At 39.1% G+C, this 21,890-nt stretch overlaps 1 protein-coding gene across 5 annotated transcripts; it reads right to left on the reverse strand.

Annotated features, from left to right (window-relative positions):
* Window positions 1-6: 6 nt before the first annotated feature.
* caprin1a (cell cycle associated protein 1a) lies at window positions 7-14,539 on the reverse strand. 5 transcript variants are annotated; one of them, XM_079810559.1, is made up of 19 exons: window positions 14,281-14,539; window positions 13,471-13,602; window positions 11,151-11,213; window positions 10,963-11,049; window positions 10,508-10,746; window positions 10,352-10,434; window positions 9,371-9,526; window positions 9,233-9,282; window positions 9,054-9,137; window positions 8,760-8,939; window positions 8,592-8,682; window positions 7,946-7,998; window positions 7,757-7,867; window positions 7,544-7,624; window positions 6,725-6,878; window positions 6,404-6,607; window positions 2,792-2,898; window positions 2,622-2,682; window positions 7-660 (listed from the first exon to the last, which is right to left on the reverse strand). In XM_079810559.1, exons 2-19 carry the CDS (start codon window positions 13,600-13,602, stop codon window positions 596-598), a joined length of 2,001 nt encoding a protein of 666 aa, XP_079666685.1. In that variant the 5' UTR covers window positions 14,281-14,539; the 3' UTR covers window positions 7-595. The 5 variants fall into 5 exon arrangements, with proteins under 5 accessions (XP_079666685.1, XP_079666684.1, XP_079666683.1 ...); XM_079810558.1 differs by having other exon boundaries at window positions 6,404-6,562; window positions 7,544-7,672; XM_079810557.1 differs by having other exon boundaries at window positions 6,404-6,604; window positions 7,544-7,672.
* Window positions 14,540-21,890: the final 7,351 nt, after the last annotated feature.

The raw sequence follows: 21,890 nt of genomic DNA on the forward strand, positions 1-21,890 counted from the left end.
AATATCTTTGACTTGTCCTTCAAAAATCATTTATTTGTTAGCATTAAGTCTAACCAACAGTAATAGGAAGAAATACAATGAAGCAGTCATTCAGCCACATACAGTACAATGCATTTCCTGTAAACCATTTGGCTGAGCCAAAAAAAGAGAAAATAACGATACAATACAGTACAAGTAAATTCTTCACATTCACTTAACAGTTCGTTTGGCCAAAAACTAAGTGCCTTTGGTATACGGTGTACTTCACATTCAAAATCTAGTGGCTGTTCCCAGCTACCAAGTCATTATTCCACCAAGATCAATTAAAATCCAGACACCCATAATCAAAGGCACGTGTTCTGTCTCAAATGTGTAAAGGTTGTGCAATAGCATATGATTGAGAGAAAGCTTTGAGAGCTCTGAGCAATTACAGTGCGAAGAGTGCTATAGTCTCATTGATACTGTATTTTCCCAAAACCATTGGTTGTGTCCTTACTTGCTAAGATGCAGTCATCTAACTACATGGTCTGGAGTGGCACGGCTCGAGTTTGAGAGTCCACATGGGTGGAGGGGATAAAAGGGTGGAACGGGGCTGATAATGGCTAAAGGACTGGGTTTAGCTGGTCTGTTGGGCAGCCATGGGACCCATTCCTCTGCTGGACCGATATGATCCCCCACGTCCTGAAACCCAAATACATCAGAAAATCAATGCCGAGTTAAATAATCTAGTCGCATTCAATGATTTCAGTGCCAACTTCAATGAGCACTTTCCGTGCTTTTGAGATGGTAGAAACTGTTCCTAAATCACCAAGCAGCACAATAAAGTATGCACATTATATACACATGTATTCAAATGCAAACTTAATCCTATAAGCTACAAGAGATCCATCCGTACAGCTCCAGAATAGACCTCAAATACTATTGTACGTAATGTAGTGTAGTGTCTTGCTGTTCTTAACTATACTTCAAGAAGAAGAAAAAAATTAAATGATATTATAAAGATAAAAGGCTCTGCAAATTTAATAAACCTAAATCATCTTAAGTAGCAGTTAAAGAAAATGTCAGTAGCAGCATAATTGTGCTCAGCAGGATTCTCGGAAATTTTGCATGACATGTTCAAGTCACGCAAGACCATTTAAAGGGACAGTTCTCCCCAAAATAAGCATTTTGCATCATTTACTCACCCTTGTGCTATTCCAAACCCATATTTTTTCTTGTGTTGACAGGGTATGTGCCAATATGGCAACAATAAAGGGATATTATGCCAAGTGTTCTGTCCCTTCAGCTCTTTTCCATTCAATGAAAGTGAATTGTGACAGTCGAGATTTAAAAAAAAAAAAAAAACTAGTCCATTCAACTTTTAGATTAACCCCCGGTTACACAGACAGGGCTTAAACCTAGTCCCTGACTAAAATGCATGTTTGAGCCGTTTTAACTGAAAGCAACTTGTACTGACATGTCTTAAAATATGTCAGTGCCATTGTTTTGTCTCAAAATGCACCCCAGTTGTTTTTTTTCCCCTTAGGCACATTTATAAAAGCTATTTAAATCCCCTTATTGAACTAAAGTCTAAACCTGGCTTAATCTAAACCCTCTCTGTGAAACCGGCCCTTAATATTTAAAGCACTCCTGTTTTTGTTGTCATGGTCACCATCACTTTCATTGTATAGAAAACAGTCAACATTGCGCTAAACATGTTTTTGTTCCAGTAAATAAAGAAATCATACAGGTTTGGTATGACAAAACGTTTTTTTTTTTTTACTTAAAAGCAGGAAAAGCAGTGCATCAGCTATGGATTGATTTGGAGCAATGCCATATATCACTTCCCCGATTGGAGGCAATCTGTGAGCCATTTTGTCAGATCAATGCTTCACACCCAATTAAAACGCAATCTTGTTGAAAAGCAGGATATAATAAATGACGCAAGGGGCAGGAAAGCAAACAGCAGAGTTGCAGAAAACGGACCGATAAGCGGACCAATCACCTGCCAACAAAGTCAACCTCCAACACTTTAGCAGACAAAGGGTCACAGGACAGGTGAGAGGATTTCTCAGCATGGAGAGCAAAAAGAAAGCAGCAGCAGACAAGCAGGTAATGCAACACATCTTTATTGAAACATTCTCTCAAGGAGTGACATGAGCATACAAAGGGCAGGACAGCAGAAAAATAAACTTCAAATGAAATGGGGTGAAAAAAAACAAACAAACAATTAATGCCTTCAGTGCCCAATACACAGGCAAGAACCAGTGTGGGAAGGGGGACAGGCCAAAAAAATATCAAAAACACTCCTATTGATTGGACCGACAGTGGCAGTTAACTTTTTTGCATTTTATTTTATAAAAAAAATAAATTAATGAAAATCTTTCAAGTTTACAGGAATATCTATTTTTTAAACACGACCTGGCTGAAAAATCACAACACTGACAGTTTCAGCTCTCCACTGTGTCTCTGTAAAACACATTAGTATATTAAAACTATCAAAGCGGGCTTACTTGAATCAATAAGCCAAAAATAATAACAAAACCACTGATAGGAGTAAAAATATGGGCTAGGGGAAACATTCTCAATAACTGAATGTTCAAAGTGGCCGAAAACAAACAAGTCTTCCCAAAGATTTTAGGATCGCATCGCTTGAGCATTACCTCGAGAGCAACCTCGAGGTCCCTGGGTAGCTCCTCGCTTGAAGCTTTGCTGATATCCATCCTGCAAAGAAACCACACAGAACTTCAATACATAACTGATTACGGCAACACACATATAGGACTTCTCAAATCTCCACAAAGCTACACGGTATTCATTTTCATGAAGTTACCCGTTGGTAGGTGTTGTTGGGGTAATCTCGCGGAGTGCTGAACTGAGTTTGCCCATATCCGGTGTTAGGAGTGTTGGGGAATGGAGCACGATACCCATCGTATCCACCTAAATATAAATATAGATATATAAAAAAATGTGACTGTATGTTTTTGTTCTGGAGTTCAGACTAGAATATCTTGGCACAGATTAAAGGATTAGTTCACTTCAAAATGAAAATTTCCTTCATCATCCAAGATGTTCATGTCTTTCTTCAGTCGAAAAGAAATTAAGTTTTTTGAGGAAAGCATTCCAGGAATTGTCTCAATATAATGGACTTGAATGTCCAAATCAATGCAGTTTCAAAAGGCTTCGAAGGGCACAATCCCGGCCGAGGAATAGGGTCTTATCTAGCGAAACGATTGGTCATTTAAAAAATAACATCAAATTGTATATACTTAACCACAATTGCTTGTCTTGCGCTGCTCTGTGATGTGCCACGCATTATGTAATCACGTTGGAAAGGTCACACTAGACGTAGGCGGAAGTACCACTCCAGTGTTTACAAAGCGAAAGTGCAAAGACTAATGGTGCATTCACACCAGACACGAATGACGCAAATAAATTGCACCATTCGCGATAACATTGAGTTTACTCGCTTCATTCGCGCGTGACATTCACTTCACAACAGACGTGAATTCGTGTCATGGGAGGGGATTCTGCCAGGAGGTTCGTCTCGTTGAGAGATGGCTGACATGGGCTGTGTTTGCACGTCTTTTTTGTGAAAATACTACTGTTAATGTGTAACAAAACATAGTTTTAAGACTTTTTCAGGCGATAATGTAGTTGTTTAAAGCTCAAATCTGTGGTTTATTTATAAATAGAGTGCCTATTTGAACATTTTATCTGGCGTTTTCGGAGTTGTGAGATCCAGGCGATCAGTGGCGCTCCGCGCTCGTTAACCCCGGCGAGAGCAGCCTTCCCTCGGCTAGTCCTTCTGACGTCTGCCGCTGGCTCTGATGTCTCTGTGGTGTCTCGAACTATAATTCGTCTTGTGTATATGTAACGGGCGATCTTTGGTCTCATGGATCTATAATTTGTTCCCTGGCAAATCGTTTAGGCTGAGGACAAAGTGAAGTTTCATTACTTTTTTATTTTTAGGCTATTTAACTTTACATTACCGTTGTAGCCTACTAGCACTGACTTTGAATGTTTGACTGAATTGTTTGTTTTATTTCATGTATAGTTTATCATACCTTTTACTTATACTTTTGTATTATTGATCATACATAAACTTGCATTAAACAAAAAGAGACTGGGTTGTGTTTCATGTCATTTAATGTTATCACAGTGATAATCATATGCACACTTGTCTGAACCAGATATTAATATTAGGGGTGCACCGATCCGACTTTTTCACTCCCGATACCGATGCCTGGGCTTTGTGTATCTGTCGATACCCGATACCGATCCGATACTATTGTTGAATTAATAATAAACTGTATATCTTCCACCTTATACCTTCCTTGAAGAGACTAAAGGCACCAGACTTTACTAACTAAACATATCTAAGACAAAATAACAGATGTATGTAAAGTGTTGAATTCTTATTTATTTAAAAAGCAATTGTGCATTCAAATCTAAAATAGAATGTAATCAAACTTCTTTAATTAAATAAAATGTAGTAGTGGAAACAAAAAACTGTGTATTGGTCAAACAGTAATCTGACAGTTACCAAACATTTTTTACACTACAGATAATTGTTTTGGTATATAATCATATCAATATTAAAAAGTAGCATTACAAATTAACAAATAGCCTAATTTTCTGCCATATACAATTTAATAAAAATGATCAGCTAGCTAATAAACAACTTTGTTCTGGTTTAACCTCACTCTAGTCTAAATGATTGTAGGCTAGGCCTATTTATTTGACTACACATTGTCAACAGAAATAAGCTGAAATACTGTTGATAATTAAAAATAATTCTTACTACCCACTCTTGCTAAATTGGGTAAGCACACGTGTTCTCATTTCAGATGCGTTCTGAGTAAATTAATAAACTGATTCGTGAGTTCAGTGTTGGACAGATCAGTTGTTCTAACAGGTCGTTAAAATGATTCGGTTCAAAGGAGTCATTAGGTCACGAATCGGACATTAGCAGACGCGTTGTGTGCAAATCCCGTCTGTTAGAACATCGCGAAAGATGTCAACACACAGAAAACACTTCATAACTGGATATAATTTGTTTCCCGTTTATTGAAAGTATGCTTTATGTCAGCTGGTCAGAGAAGAGTCAACGTTTTTTGAGCGCAATTCACACCCAGCGGTAATTCAAGGACAAAATTGTCCAAATGGGTCACGTGCAACATGGTTTCGGTCTTCCGACCTTTTGATTTGGATTAATATGTGAAATATGAGAGAGCTAACAGCTAACACTGATTATTTTGAAGACCCAGAGAGTGTGCGCGGGGGAGGATTTCTCTGATCGTTCTCTCTGTCACTCAGTCACAAGCGCAGCATCTATTCTACATCACTCGTAAATCACAATAACTCGTCAAATTAGGCTTTGGCGGGACAAAAATTCGTTTTGGCGGCCGCCAAAAAATTGACTTTGCAGTAATACCACCTCCCCTCGAAACATTTAAGTTACTTTGCAGACATTGCAAACAGCCGATGAACTAGTTGGCGTGGCAAGCGTGAAATATCTCCTCCACACAGCCGACTCTCTGGCTCGCTCCATGTTGCTTCTAGCAAGCGACACATGTGAAGCTGATGAATGACGTAGGTTCTGCTGCGACGAAAAAAAAACTCACCTGGATCGGCTTGTGGATCTGTTAATTTTTTCGATCACCGATCCAGCTATTTTGTCAGTATCGCGGCCGATATCCGATCCTAATATCGGATCGGTGCACCCCTAATTAATATATGATTAATATAAACCAGACTTTCTCTTGGTTAAAGCGGTGTGAATATCCGCCAAAGTTCAGTTTTTCAACTCGCTCAATTTGCGTCGCCTCATTCGCGTGAATCGTGCCACAGAATGTCTATTCGCGTCTTTGCATTGACTTAACATGTAAATCACTCGCGCGAAACGCTTCATTCGCATCCGGTGTGAACATACCATAATACAAAATTTTTTAAAAAACCTTTACCAAAAAAAGGTAAAATAACAATGTCAGACAATTTTGAAGATGGAGTTCTCAACATACAATAACTTTTGAATGGTCCTCCTTCTCCATACTTGTAAACACTGGGGCGGTACTTCCGCCAACGTCTTGTGTGACCTTTCCAACATGATTACGTAATGCGTGGCACATCGCAGAGCAAGATGAGCAATTGTGGTTAAAAAGTATATACATTTTTATTTTATTTTTTAGAAAATGACTGATCATGTCACTAGTTAAGACCCTTTTCCTCAGCTGGGATCGTGCAGAGCCCTTTGACACTGCATTGATTTGGACCTTCAACACTTTGGTTGCAACTGAAGTCCATTATATGGAGAAAAATCCTGGAATGTTTTCCTCAAACTTAATTTCTTTTCGACTGAAGAACAAAAGACATGAACATCTTGGATGACATGTTGTTAAGTAAATTATCAGGAAATTGTCATTTTAAAGCAATCTTGTCTCACCTCTAAATCCATTTGATGGTCCACGGTAGCCGTTCAAAGCCCCTCTAGGATTTCTGGGTCCAGCTCGTGGCATTGCTCTGTTGCTGTAAAAGGACTGACCTGGCCGCCCAAACCCTGTGCCCTGCCCCGAGGGCTGCTGAGGTACAGGCTGGTGTCCCCCTGCAGACGGAATACCTTGGTCTTGAGAATGGAAAGGGCCAACTACTAAGAAAGAAAATGACTACATAAGATATAATATTACATAACTTACAAAAAAGGTTATATAGTATTTTACACTATTGAAACTGTAAAATGGCACAACTTTAGCCACCAATCTCGTACCTGACTGCAGGGCTTCTTGAGGCATTTCCTGCTGTTCAGCTGGAAGGTTGGCCTGTGTGCTGTAGCCTTGAACATAACTGCTCTGATATTGGCTAGAAATCTTCTGTGTGTCCATCTCACTGGTTGGAGGAACTGGAGCATTCATATTGAACACCTAATGGAGGAGAGAAAATGTTTGCATATCCAACACTAGCATTGGCATATATTTATTTGGACGATAAGGCCGTTTCCATGGAATGAGTAGAGTAAAATCAGTAAAAAGAAGGTAAATAAATAATAAAACATTTGAAAGGAGATAAGAGATAAACAAACAGGATATTTATCTACACAAAAGGCATATCAAAAAGGTGCATACGTTGACACTTTACAAAACACATTCTTAAGAAAAGATTTTTTTGAAAATAAATTGTAGACCGTTAGTTATAGTCATGCAATAAACAGGCTTGAACATGATATACTCAAATACAGAAGTTATCTTAGAAATCTATCTTTTTAAACAAAACAAGCCTGTCAAGGGCCATTCACACAGAATGCGTTTTTTCGTTTAAAAACACAAGGAAAAAAAGATCTAAAAGATGCTTTTTTTTTTTAAGTTGAACTTTTAACTTGAGATGCGAGACATGATTGCAATGGTCAAACATACCCGTAAAGCACTTGTTTACATAGAAAGACGATGGAAAAGCAGCGCAATGTAATGCAAAAATGCGTTCTGTGTGAACGGCTCTTTACCAGCATGACAAACAGAACAGAAGCAGAATGGAGAGACAAACTCTGAGGGGGTGAATTTGGATTGGGTGGGGTAGACAGGTTGAGGCCTACCGCTTGCATGGACTGGAATGGAGCTGCGTTAACGTTGATGCCGCTGTGAAGGGGTTTGGAGACAGGCTGAAACACCTGGGGCTGAGAGGAAGGGGTAGGGGGCTGCTCAGACGACAGAGGCATGGAGACCTAGGGTGTATATCCTACGTCACTCACATATCTAAGCCATAGTGTACACACAGCATATGCGAAGACTGTGGTGTACGACAGTACCTGCAGGGGGTCAATGGAGTCAGTCTGCGGTCGAGGCTCAGAGTTATGAGGGGGCTGATAGAGGGGAGGTGTGGAGGAGTAAGCCTCTTTTGAAGCCGATACCATCGGGACCTGGAAACCAAAACGAAAAGGTTTTCAGGAATGCCCTGAAAGCGTGTTTGAAAGCATGTTTTTGGTCATTTAACTTACTTGTGTGTGTTCAGGCTGTACAGAAAGAGCATTGTGTTGGGGGAGTCTGGATTCTGTATCAGCAGAAAACATTGAAGGAGTAATATTTTAGGATATTAGTGGCATGAAATAGTCATACATATAGAATAGTCAAAAAAGTTATTTTTTTCCCTTTGTGCAAGGCAAAGCTGTGGCAACTAAAGTTAAAGTACTAAAATTCCTAAAACTGAATTTAAAAAAAAGTTTTATAGAAATATAAAATCTAACAAAACAAAAAAAGACAATTAAAACTTAATTGAAATTGAATATATTGAAAAAATTACAAATTATAATTATTTTGTATGTATTATAAACAAAGGTATTTAACATATACAACAATATTATTTGTTGGTTATTATTATGATGAACAATAAAACAAATAAAGATAAATGCTATAATAGTAATTAAATACCATAACACAGGTGCAATGAATCTTCAGACTTTACCATAGCTCTCAAATCAAATATGATGACAGGCATTGAACATCAACATCATTTGCTCACGAAACATAAAAACCAAATGGCATCAATTTGATTTGAAATCTATGAAAAAAAAAAAAAAACCTCCCATCTGAGTTTAACAAGTTTGCTTTTAGAGCCCACTATTACTTTAAAGTTCATATACCAACCTGGTGGACAGACCATCTGAGCAGGTTTCATGGGCTGTGCTGACACAATTGCAGGATCTAAAGGCGGTCCCTCAAACTCTAGCATGGAGTCCTGTCCATGTTACACACAAGTTAGAAAAGGCCACTGCTACACTTGAAGTGTGATGAATAAAACATCCTGCAGTTTACCTGCATAAAGTTGAAGGTACCCTGCATTTGAGCCATGAGATCTTGGACTGCTTGCTTTCGGACCACGGGATCTGTTGCAGGGGGAGGGAGGACGGCGTTCAACGTGTGTGGTTCTGAGCTGACCAGAGCTGGGCTCATGGCTGCAGGTGGCTGCTGTGGTTGCTGAAGGGCACTAACCGCCTGAAAAAGCAATGGTCATATGGTGTAAAGAAAGGTTGGACACCATTACACCATAACACCATTTGGCCAAACGTTGCTAATGGTGCCTTCTTTGACAAATGAAGTGCATCGTACCTGAGAACTTGTGTTCCACTCTGCTCCTTGTTCTTTGTCACTACTGCAGTAGGTGGTTTCTGGAACGAACTGTCTGTTTACAAACTATTAGGAAAAAAGGGAAATGTTTCTATAAAATCAGGAGTTGTGATTATTACCCCGAGCAAGTACATAAAAAGTATGGGAATATCAATTCGCACCTCTGTTGATTCAACCTCAATCGTTTCTGTGTATTCTTGAGCAGATCCCTCTGTGTAAAGACAAGAACATCAACATGAGCCACCAGCTGTGCGAGGAAGCATTTCTTTGCTCTAAAATTTGTTGGCTTTTGTTTTTACCTGGCTCAGCGGGGCGGTCCTCGCTCTCGGATGACTCTGCCGCTGCTGCGGCGGCGGCCCCCGTCTCCTCTTCACACACGCCATTCTGATGTGTTGGTGCACGATCAAAGTACCCACTTAGCAGCATCTTGTCCAAGGTTTCCTTAAGGGCTTTGTCTGTTAAAGACACATACAATGCAACAGGTCAAGGTTTAGTCTCTAATCATTTGGACTGAAAAAGCATCTTTCTTCATTGAAGGCTTCAGAAACAATATTAGCAAACAAATATAGCAATGTCTCATAAGCTGAGTTTTGCTAAATCTGATACTATCGTGATTCCCACCCTCTGTGTAGGAATATGCATGCAGGCAGGCCCTGTCCATCATTGAAACCTCCAGCAGGGAGGCTTTGTGCACACCACTGGCTGCCTGCCCAGCTGCTGACGTGGGTCACAAGTCAGCATGAAGCACTGCTGACCCTCATGGGCCCGAGACAGAGCAAAGCTTTCAAAAGCCATAGCAAGTGCCACCATTCACAGGGAGGCCAAGCAAGGGATGGCCCCATTGGTATTCAGACTCACTGGAGAGCAAATATTAGTTTGATTATACAGTTGACATGGCTCAAGACCATTCTGACAATTACAAACGCAATTTTGAAACAAACGACACAAGCAGTGAAAAAAAATTACTCTTACGAAATGGTTATTTTTAAAACATTTATGAAACGGCCTCAAACTCAGACTTGCTCATCCTGTGAACAGTTCAAGTGAGGATTGTTAATGTGATGCAAGTCCCACAATCCTAAATTACACACCACCCTTTACTAACTAGTTGTTCATATGAGACAAAGTGTTATTAAGTGTTTGTAAAGATAAACATTCCCAATAGAGCTTTGTTGTACAATATAAATGTCATTCTATAATAAATAATGACACTTAAACTATCATATAGAACCCCCAGAATGATACTTATATGGTAAATACCATCAGAAAGAGTTACTTACATGTGGTTCCAGCCACAGCTTTATCCCTTCCTTCCAAAAGCTCCCACAAATGCACGGATGCTTCCTCAAACTGCTCCGCCAACCTGGAATCAAAATTCATTTTGATAAATATATCCCAACATTCTGAATTTACTAACACGAATGAACTGTCCTCACCTTACGCTAGAGTCCCGCTCAGGCCCAATCAGCTTGTAGAACTCGTCCAGGCCCGTGAGCTCCGACTCTGTTAGCAAGGGGGCGTCCCCACTGGACTGAGTCAGGTCCTGCCTCACACTCTCCTCCCCCAGCTGCTCCAGCAGATACTGCACTTCCAGCACTGCCTTCAGTCTCTTGCGCTCTGCGTCCTCCCTCTTCAACTGCTCCCGTCGTGTCGCCTTTTTCACCGTTTTCTGGATCTGCAAAAGAACGAACGGAAAAATGTAATATCAACTGGTTGAAACAAACTGAAACTCTGCGCTGAGGTCAAGACGAGACTGATTTTGTTGTGTCCTGCAGAATTTTTGCTTTGTGAGGACAGAAATATCGCATTGCATCAGCTAAAAGGTGGGAGTTAGAGTGAATGTAGATGCAGAGATGACACAGAGGCAAACTTCAATCAAAAACACACTTACCTCCACATTTAAAGCCAGGAAGTTCTTCTGCAACTCCCGGGCAAAGTCCAAGTTGTGAGCCACCTCCGGCGCTTTAGATAAAGCCTCCTACACATATAAAACAAAGCAGCATATGCATTTAATACATAAAACAACAACTGCTAATATATTGGAGCACCGAAAACCAACGTTGTATATAGGCCACATACCAGCTGATCCTGGTTGAGGCTTTCTCCTTTGTTCTTCCTTGTCTGGTAATCATCCAGCTTGCTCTTAACAGAGAGTTTGCTCATATTAATGGTGAGGAGTGGAAGGGCACATGTGCACATGCAGATTAAAATGCAAATTCCATAAAACCGATCAGATACGAGTATCTTTATGCAACGTCTGTACCATATTTACCACAGCATAGCAGTTTTCACATTATATTATTGGTTTAGGTTCATAGTAAATTGTATTTAGGTTCTAAAATTTCAGAAACCCAATGCCTTCCTAAAGTCCAAAACAAAACAAATATATTGTCAGTAATGCAGTTAGAGATATGTAATGTATTCTGTGATAATGCTTTCTTTTCTATCCCTCATTGTCATTTCTTTTAGTGGTGTGTTTGGCCACTTACGTAACCTGAAAACAAATTGCCTTTGAATCATGAACGCTGTAGGGGCTAGGTGTCATTTATTTTTGACATACTTTTCTCCTGTTTTTGTTTAGTTAAGGAGTCAGGGAAGGTCTTGTATTGTTTTCTTTTGTTTCTGATAGGACATTTTGTTAAGGTAGTTTACTTTTTGTTCATTATTTTGGCCTGGCCTAGTCCTGAAGTTACTTTTGCATTCTTATTCATTGTTTGAACTGCTGGAAAAACTAGTTTTCCTCTAACCTTACAATAAAAAAAACAAGAACCTGTTTGATTATTTACCTTTATGTTTCACCCCTGAACCCTAGACCTGGGGTTGTAACATGTAAGATTCTACATCAGCATTAAGAAAACAGGATATTCAATGAGAGAAAAATGGAGAGGAGAGGACTTGATTTTACCGACTGCAATCTGATTTGATTTTAAAATATGGCTACATACAAATGAACATACATGGATGCTGAAGGTCAACCATTATACACATCAATATTTGCTTTTATTGCCAAAACATTAATTGCATTTACAGTTTTTCTCAGATCAGAATTGAAATTCTCAAAACTACCCGTTCAATCTTCACATGATTGTGTCACTTGTGCCCATAAAAAAGCAGTTTAAAATGTGCAAATGCTTTTGTACGTCCATGCAAATGATTATGTACAATTATCTGCCGTTTCCTACATTATCAATTGCTTATGTCATGTTGATCAAAATGTATTATAATGGGTCTCTGTTGAATAGTGTCACCCCCTCATGCCTAAACCCCCCACAACATTTAGGCATTAGCTCATAGTAGGGCTGTCAAAAGATTAATCACGATTAATCGCATCCAAAATAAAAGTTTATGTTTACATAATATATGTGTGTGTACTCTGTTAATTATTATTTATATATAAATACACACACAAGCATGTATATATTTAAGAAAAAAATATTATTTTTATATATAAAACATTTATATTTATATATATTATATAAATGTATATACAGTATATACATGCAAATATTTCTTAAATGTATACATGAATGTGTGTGTATTTATATATAAATAATAATTAACAGAGTACACACGCATATTATGTAAACACAAACTTTTATTTTGGATGCGTTTAATCGCGATTAATCTTTTGACAGCCCTAGTTCATAGCATTAGTCTTTACATGCAAAATGGTAGAACAAGTTATACAAGAACATAATATGTCAAGCATATTTCTATACATTTCCATTAGACGTTCACATTTCTACTTTTGGTTTTGGTTTTCTTGTGCTATGCAGTGCTGTCTTTTCCTTTCTGTATCGCAATGACATGGTCTGTCAACAAATTACAGTACAAACAGTAAAAGCGTAAATGTGAATTTTGTCGAGTCTCTTGCAATCAAACTCCCGCATAAACTAAGGTGTAACCTACAATTTACAATAATTGTCATCAAAACTTTAGCTATAGTTTACATCAGAACATCCCTCCAGAGTACACTGTTATATTGACAACATGACTAAGCAATTTGACTGTCTTATCCGTACACAATGACTTGACATTCTGATGGCACAGACATGTTCATTGACACAGATATTTACTTTTGAGAGATGAACTAAGGATTTTGAGCAAGAGGCTTTTACAGGTAATCCATGATGTTTTGCTATTTGTACGAATTGTTTTGAGAAATGTAAATGTCGAGGATGATTCAAAAAATGTACCAAAGCGACTGAGAAAAACTGTAATGTCTGCATTAGATAACGGTGTTAATTATTAGCACAATTTTGATCATTTTTGGTGAAATATTACAAAGACAAATCTTTCCTTTTTTACATGCACTGATAAATTGTGCACAATAATATGAGGATTGTGTATTAAGTAAACAAATAGGGTTGAGCTTGATATCATCTTGAAATGAAGTTACCTTTTTCTTTTCCATGTTGCGAACCTTCTTGTCAATTACACCAAGAACTTGCTTGAGGGCTTCAGATGGTGCAGAGCCCAAATCCGGACTGGAGGAGTGAACAGCATTGTCGCCAGTGGTCACTGATGGCATCTGTAAAGATAAAGCCAATTATGATTTGTTGTCACTTTTCAGATGTCAAAGAATTAACTACATTAAAAATGAAATTGAATAACATTTTATCTAAAGATATTTAATTACACTGGTCAAAAAGAAACAAGATATAGATTCAGCTCATTTAAAACTTAAATTTAAGCCTGCATGTTTGGTCAAGAGAGCAAACAAAGGTCTATCCGGTATCCCAATTGAAGACACTGAAACCCCCACTTGTCTGGGATGAACCCCCAATTTTCCAAATCCATTAATTTTTATACAAAGAAACTGCCACTCATCCACAAGAAAGCAGAAGGAGAACGATATCTTTGCAGCACCTACATTATAATTCGTTGTGATCCTAAAACGCTTTTAGGTCTAAAAGACTCCAATCTTTCTTTTTGGCCGGATGGTCAGATTGTTGGCTAACAGCACACACCTTCAGCTCTATTAGCTACATGTATTAACACACAACAGAATGACTGAGCAATCAGACGTCATATAACACGTAGATGTAAACACATAAACACAAAAGTGCTGTTAGAGAATTAAACTTTAATCGCGTGCTATTAGATTCTCTGACTTAGCGGATTGTGAGCGTTAGCTGAGCTAGCCTGAGCTGGTCATCGCTTTCGTGGATGCAGAACATGGACAATTCTTATAATCGCGCCGTCTTACCTTTACTTTCAATGTTTTGAAAGATATATTTGTATAACGCAGTTGGATTTAAGTGTTTTAGATGTTATTTTTTATAAGTATAACAGACGCTCCCCGGCAACTCCAGCAGCTCCGCGAGTTTCGTCTTAACAATGCAGAAGCGCTGAAGGACCCTTATAGGTGTCTGTGTCTGTGCCTGAACTCATATCCAAAAGATGGGATCATTTAGAAACCAACCCTGATTTATTATCTATCTATCTATCTATCTATCTATCTATCTATCTATCTATCTATCTATCTATCTATCTATCTATCTATCTATCTATCTATCTATCTATCTATCTATCTATCTATCTATCTATCTATCTATCTATCTATCTATCTATCTATCTATCTATCTATCTATCTATCTATCTATCTATCTATCTATCTATCTATCTATCTATCTATCTATCTATCTATCTATCTATCTATCTATCTATCTATCTATCTATCTATCTATCTATCTATCTATCTATCTATCTATCTATCTATCTATCTATCTATCTATCTTAAAGAAAATACAAATTGCAAGTCAAGTCAACATTGATATAACACTTTATACAATTATAGATTGTTTAGAGCAGCTTTACAGTGATAAGTAGGAAGATAATGATCAATAGTGCAAATAGAATCCAATTCTGCTGTAAAACAGCTTTAAAAAAGAAAGACAATATTGTCATTATTTAAATCAAGTCAGTTCATATTGATTCAATTTAGTTCAGTAACTGTGTAAAGTTAATAGCATATGAAATGAGTTCAATTCAGCTAAAGCAGCTCCATCCAGCTCAATTTAGTTCCTCCAACAGTGTTGGTCATTGCAGTTAAATCAATATTATTGCTGAATATTTAGTGTCCCCATCTAAGCAAACCAAAAGCAACAGTTTCAAGGAACCCAAACTCCATTGGGTGACAGAAATGGAGAAAAAAACCCTTGGTAGAAACCAGGCTCATGTCTCCTCTGGCCAAATGAATGAACATGGTGTGATTTATGATTCCAGGCTGCATCAAAAGTCAGATTGTGGATTGATATCATTCAAAATATTTCATCCAGCTCCTTGGAGATCAGGATACATCTGTATAAAATAATACAATAATACAAATAAAACCAATTTAAAAGTCATGTCTTGCTGCACACAACATGTAGTATAAGTTTCCTCCACTAGAGGCCAGACTTGAGCTGTAAAGAGATGTGCACTCCAGGCAAGAGCTCATAGTAAACATTTCTCAATGATGGCTACAAGCTACAGTGACAAATAACCAATTTGGAGTGTAAGTGAAACAGGGTGTACACTCTCACTTTCCACCAAAGCAATCTCCTTCACATAGACACTAATAATAAATATATATTATTATAATTTTAGTGTCTAAGGATAACACAAAACATGTATTATTATGATATCAGTGTTCAGAGATGATATACCCGGTAGTTCAGTGGCTTGAAATATTAGAAATCTTCTATGAAAATCATGTCTTGCTTTATTTGCAGGGATACTCTCTTTCCTATTTTCGGTATGTCTGATGGCCACAAGCTTAAGTTGCCCCACCATTTAGTGTGCTATAGTCTCGCCGCAAAGTGGAGTGGTAAGAGAACCCTTTCGTCTGAGGGCTAAGGAATTTATTTGCACTGACGGGAAAGGAGATTTTTTTTTTGAGCCTGTAGAAAAATGACAACTGAGACTGATGTAGCCACCCACAAACACGCAAGGCTGCACACATGCATGTGTCTCGCATGTACGGCCTCCTAAACTGAATCTTTTATGTGGATGTCTGATTTTTTTTAGAAGACTCATCTTTGTTTTATCAGTCGAAAGCCCCGATCAGCCTCAAGAGTCACTCAGCTATATCAGGTCACATTTTCGCCAGGCCCAATACCGAGTTTGGCATCATGAAGATCAATGGTGTTTTACCGAAGAGCTGGTGAGCTTCTTTCTGGGGCCCACAGGTCATTCAACAGCTCTGTCTGTGTCTGCATCTTTTTCATAAGAGTGGTTGTACTGATTTGTTACACAGAGTTCTCTATAGTGATATTAAATATATTGTCTTTGGTGAATCATATTGACACTGAAAGAACTCCCACCAATGTGATGTCGATAATGCTAGATAAATCACTCTCCATTGAGCTCAAAGCTCAAAGATGATCCCATCAGGGGATTTGAACAGCTCTGGATCTCTTCAATAATTCAGTAATTTATGTTTTTGTTATTCTTCAATATGGTCTGGTTTTGGCTCACTATTTCTTAAGGTCTCATCTCTGAAGAAGACTGCTTGCTTGAGATATAAAGAGCTGTGTGTGGGATCTGTCATTATTGACATCAACACGTTATTTATGGTAAGACCATACACATAAAATTTATAGACAAACTCGATTGCAATTTTGGCACATTGCAGCAAGGCATGTATTTTTAGTCATTTCGGAAAAGTTAGTGTGAGTGGTGAAGAAAGCTGTCTTTATGAGGACTTACGTAAACATTAATTTAGGACAACAAACCAGAACTTATATATAAATTATATTTTATATTTATAAATGGGTCGGCACATTTTAGAAATTTAGTAGGAGATAAGATTCTAAGACAAGGTTGTTTTGCCTAACATATTGACAAGTTGAAGCCTATAGCCAATAATAAGATATATTAAGCTTCACAACCGTTTTCAACCTTGATAATAAGAAAATATGAAATATTTCTTGAACAACAAGTATGTGATGCTGAAGTTATGATGCTGAAAATTCAGCATTGCATCACAAAAATAAATTACATTTTAAAATAAATGAAAAATAAATTAATTTATATTGAATTTTTGTATAATGCATATTATGATTGTATTTTTCACAAAAATTTTTTGAAATCAGACAATAATTGGTGGACCACAGTGATAACAGAGTGGCACTAGCCGTTCTTCTTTCACTCTGTTATCTCATTTTCACTAATGCTAGCCGACGGGAGAGATCTGCATACTGGAAGACTGAAGAGGAGGATAATTGCATCCATGGCTGCCGTCGCCGCCATGTTATTTCGTTTGCGTGTGAGGTCCCAGAGAGCATTTAAATCTGTATAGTCAGGAGTGGGAGAGATGGCAGCAAAAGACACAAACAAATGGTAAGCGTTTGGATTGTGAAAGGATCCCAACCACATGAAAGAACATGATTACTGGTCTCTCTGCACAGTTGATGAGCCCAGAAAAAAAGTAAAGTGAAAGCTGGAATAAAAAAAGCGAAGAGAAATGCAAAGTCGTTGAAGCCACTCCTAGCAAGCGTCTTGCAAGCAAGACTTGATGATGGCCCACAAATCTCCAGGCAGCGTATTGACATATGGAGCTACAAACAGGCTGACTCTGAGCCAGGAGCAGCGTCCCAGACACAGAGAGTTATGATGGCAATCAGCACTGTGTCCAAAAATGTTTGCTTCATGCTTCACATGGGAGACGAGAGACAGACAATGACAGAGACACCGTAGCGAGTTCGAAAATTGCGAGTTTATTCATAGAATCATGAACCTATTCTCTGTTTTGATTGCGCTGAAGATTGTCAGTGTTGTCAACAGGCCTGCAATTGTGTCCACCTGTGATGATATTGTATTTCAGCGTGTCCTTGAAAACACTGGCCTCAAATTCTGAACACAAAACAAATCCACAAGCCAAACACGGATTTGCTTGAATACAATAATCCCTGGAGTTTATCAAACTAATATGCAGCCATTTGAGAGCTGTTTTTATCTTAGCAACCTGAATGTAAACAGAAGAAACCTTTAATAAACTGCATGAGAACGTCTGGTTTCAATGCCTATTCCATTCACCCGGTATCCACTTAATCATATCAAAGACAGACTTCTTGTAGTACCAGTCATATTACAGTCTCCATTTATCGGTGAGCAGTTGTTCACTGCATGAAGATACTCAGATGTGAAGTTGCACACCTTGAGAGAACGGGAAGTGTAATCTAAAACAAAAGATGGCGCTAATCTCTCAAAAGACATTTACTTTGGGAGATTGTAAACAGATGAGCAACAGGGTAAAATGACTATGATCTTGGAGATTAAGTAAATGTAAAAGAAAAATACATACTTTATGACTTGAAGAGTCATCGGTGCAGGTACATTACATCAGTGGTTCTCAATTGGACCAGAGCCAAATAGGCCCTCAGCAAACATTTAAATCATACAAGCTTTAAAATCAAAATGAAGACATTTCTTAAATTAATTCACCCTCAAACTTCTGGAATTAAAATACATTAAAACTAATTCAAGATATTAAGGGGGCTTTGAAAATTGTTGTGGACAGTCAGGCCTTGTTGTAGTCAAAAAGGACCAGCTAGTAGGCTACCAGCAACTAAACGGGTCAAGGGAAGATACTTGTGCTTAACAGTGACTACAAGACGAGAAGCAGAACACGACCCGTCGGTCATGAGTCACGACCCGGAAAACATTAATAACTTCCTGCATATGTGATTGGGTTCAGGTAATGACAGCTGTGCTGATATTAGACCAATGGTGCATTGCAATAGTGATAGTGTTTTAATATAACAGTTGAATAAACACTAAATTGTTATTGAGTAACTTACATTTCAAGCACATTATTGCCAGTTAGGCTACTTTGTGTGTTTTTGCTCCACTAAAGAAAACAGTTCCACTCCCAGAAAAAGTCAAACAGTCTTTTGTCAATTTCAAAAAGTCTTTGGTGTCAGTTAAATCATTCAGTGATCCGAACAACACACACAGGGTTAGTGTGTTTCATTCCTCAATGATCAGTGTTTTGAATAAATCGGTTGAATACATAATTCAATTAACATGTTTACACGCAAACCAATATGCTGATATCTCCCAAAAGTCAGCTTATTGAAATAGCCCATTGTCCAGGTTTACATGCAAACCAATAACCCGCCAACGCAAGTAAACCACATTTACAAGACTTTATTAAGAAATCAGGTTATTTCCCTGTAGTGACGTCCAAATGTAATAATTTTTTTTATTAGACTCAGAGTTTTCTATATGTTATGTTGGTTGTGATGTTAAATAAAGATTTTAAAACCAAAGAGTATTCCAGCTGAAAAAATACAGACTCATATATTATCCTCTCATGTAAATGCAGCATTTTGATTGAACCACGTCTACTTCGGCTGTATAAGATGAGAACGTCTCAGTTACTCTTTTAACCCTCATTCCCTGAAGGAGAGAACAGAGATGTACGTCGATACTGACATTATGGGGTCTCACTTGGGAGTCCAATCCCCTTCGGGTAAGAAAACGGGCCAATGAAGATTGGCGAGTGAGATTCGCATGCCAAGCCACTCCCCGGACAACTTTGTTGGCATCCTTCATCTCAGCCAGGTTCAGCCAGCGATGATGAGGGCTTGCGCCGTGACTTTCGTTGCCCTGAAGGCGAGGTCAGCCTTCGTTCCTGCATCAGCCCCGGCTCAAAACTACCCTCATGCAGCTCTTTTAGTGATTTGGCCAGATGGACTTGCAGGAGGGCCATGGCATGCAAGGCGGAGGCAGCCTGTCCAGTTTCACTGTAAGACTTGGCAGCAAGCATGGCAGAGAAATTTACAGGCCTTGGATGGGAGAGGCGGGGGACACTTTGCAGGTATAAATGCACCACAATTGCATGCTCCACCTGAGGAATCTTTGCATACCCTTTGTCTGCCCCACCATCGAGGGTAGTGAGGGAGGAATCAGCGAAGTTGCTTCAGGCAGTAACAGGTGCCTTCCACGACTTTGTGGCCTCTTTATGTACCTCCGGGAAGAAAGGTACGAGGGCAGGACGATGCTTTGCAGCACAGCCCGCGCAGAGGGTTCCACTCAAGCCCAACACGTAGCGGCCCAAGAAAGCATGGCCATCAACTCTGGGTCCAACTCAACCTGTGTGTGAGGAGTGGAAGGCCTGTGGGGACCGGCCCAGCGTCAGAGCTTCCGCTACAATCCACAGATCACTGTGCTTATTAACTGAAGTGGCACTCTGCAGTTCAGAGAAACCAGAACGGGGAATAAGGGAGGGGACTCTACCTCAAGGTACTTGAGTTTCGATCTCAACATCGCAATGGGCATGTTCCCACAGTGAGAAAATTAACCATCAACAATCGTTGACGGCCTAAACATGTGAGGCAGACGGGGCCAGGAAGTAACCTCATTTAGAAACACATGGGTGGATTAATGCCATCTTGAAAAAGATGCAACGTCACCCATGTTTTGCTCTTTTAGGGAAACTGCTCTTTTTTGTGTAGAAGAGCCCAGGGGTGGAATCGCTGCACTTACCTGTGCACTTGTGGGGCGAAACAAAGCTGAATGCACCTTTTATCCAACTGCAGAACGTCTCCTCTCAAGCGAAGGTGAATGGCAAAGTGCTGTAACAACAACCACTCTGCCCCGAAGCAAAAAGCCCTGAGTTGCCCGGCCAGCTTATATACCTGTATGTCCGGGGGAGTGGCTTGGCAAGCAAATCTCACTCGGAAATCTTCATTGGCCTGTTTTCTTACTACCAGGAGGGGATTGGGGTCCAAAGTGAGAACCCATAACATCAGCATCGATGTAACGCCGAACGTGACTGACAGAAAGGGACATTTTTTTTTATTTCTTGGGTCAGTTTGCAATGTCACATAACACACACGCACTGTTCAATAAGCCAAAAGAATACAGATTAATGTGTTTACATGCTGGGAGAAATCAGGGTAAGGGGAAAAAACTCTAGCTGTGTCAATCGGTTTATTCTTACAGTAAGCTGTTTATGACCTTACTCCAGTTAGGGTTAGGGATAGGGAAGGATAACACGTTTACATGACATTAAAAAGGAAAACGGGTTAAAAAGGAAAACTGGTTAACACGTTTACATGATGCATTAACGGCTTATTAAGTGTAATCGGGTTAAGAATGTGCATGTAAACATGCTCAATGTCTCAGTCATAAAGAGTCACTTGTTTCATTCTTAAGTAAATCTGTGTTTTGGATAAATCGGTTGAGTAAATGATTCAATGACTTACTCATAAAGGTGGTCGGTTGACACCACCTTGGCATAACAATGTAACCTGCAGAAAGAGTCAGTGACAAATCCACTCTACAATTGATTCTATGCACGCTGTCTGTATATTTTAGCTAAAATCTCAGTTCTACGCCAGCTTCCGGTAAAGTATTCTTCAATAGAAAAACTGTGTTAGTAGCAAACTCTTTCTCTCCTATATAACATCTATAGGCCACAGAGGTTGAATGTGGAGTCCATATAGTCCATGAAAGCCTGTCGCTTTAGCACCGGAACTAAACTGTTGTATGATGCTACGTGAACACAACAAAATCTAAACCAAAAACTAGCCGTCTGAATAGACAAATTCAAGTGATCCTGCTTCTCATAGTATAATACAGACATGCTCTCTCCCTCGTTCTTAGCCCCACTCAGAAAACACTCTGTGAGCACTGGCTGTCATTTAGGCTATATGTCAGTGGCCTGAGTTTCAGGAGATCCATTCTTTTTCACACCTCGGCAGAGCTGACCGTCTGCTCGCAGACTGAGGAAGAGGAGGGAGTTGACTGCGCCGTCCCAGGCCAAGCTCTTCTCTCAGATGTGGGCCGCTGAGTAATGGCCATACATCCTTCAGCACTTCTCTGCCT

Source organism: Gobio gobio (assembly GCF_949357685.1).
Source record: "Gobio gobio genome assembly, chromosome: 2".
Taxonomy (NCBI): domain Eukaryota; kingdom Metazoa; phylum Chordata; class Actinopteri; order Cypriniformes; family Gobionidae; genus Gobio; species Gobio gobio.

Bases quoted from the DNA above. Each gene is read 5' to 3' on its own strand.
- caprin1a (XM_079810556.1), bottom strand. From the start codon at position 13,602: ATGCCATCAGTGACCACTGGCGACAATGCTGTTCACTCCTCCAGTCCG. The intron at 10,747-10,962 runs GTAAGTGTGTTT...GTTCTTTTGCAG, and splicing joins TCCTGGCTTTAAATGTGGAG to ATCCAGAAAACGGTGAAAAA. The intron at 9,138-9,232 runs GTGCGAATTGAT...TTTTCCTAATAG, and splicing joins TTGAGGTTGAATCAACAGAG to TTTGTAAACAGACAGTTCGT.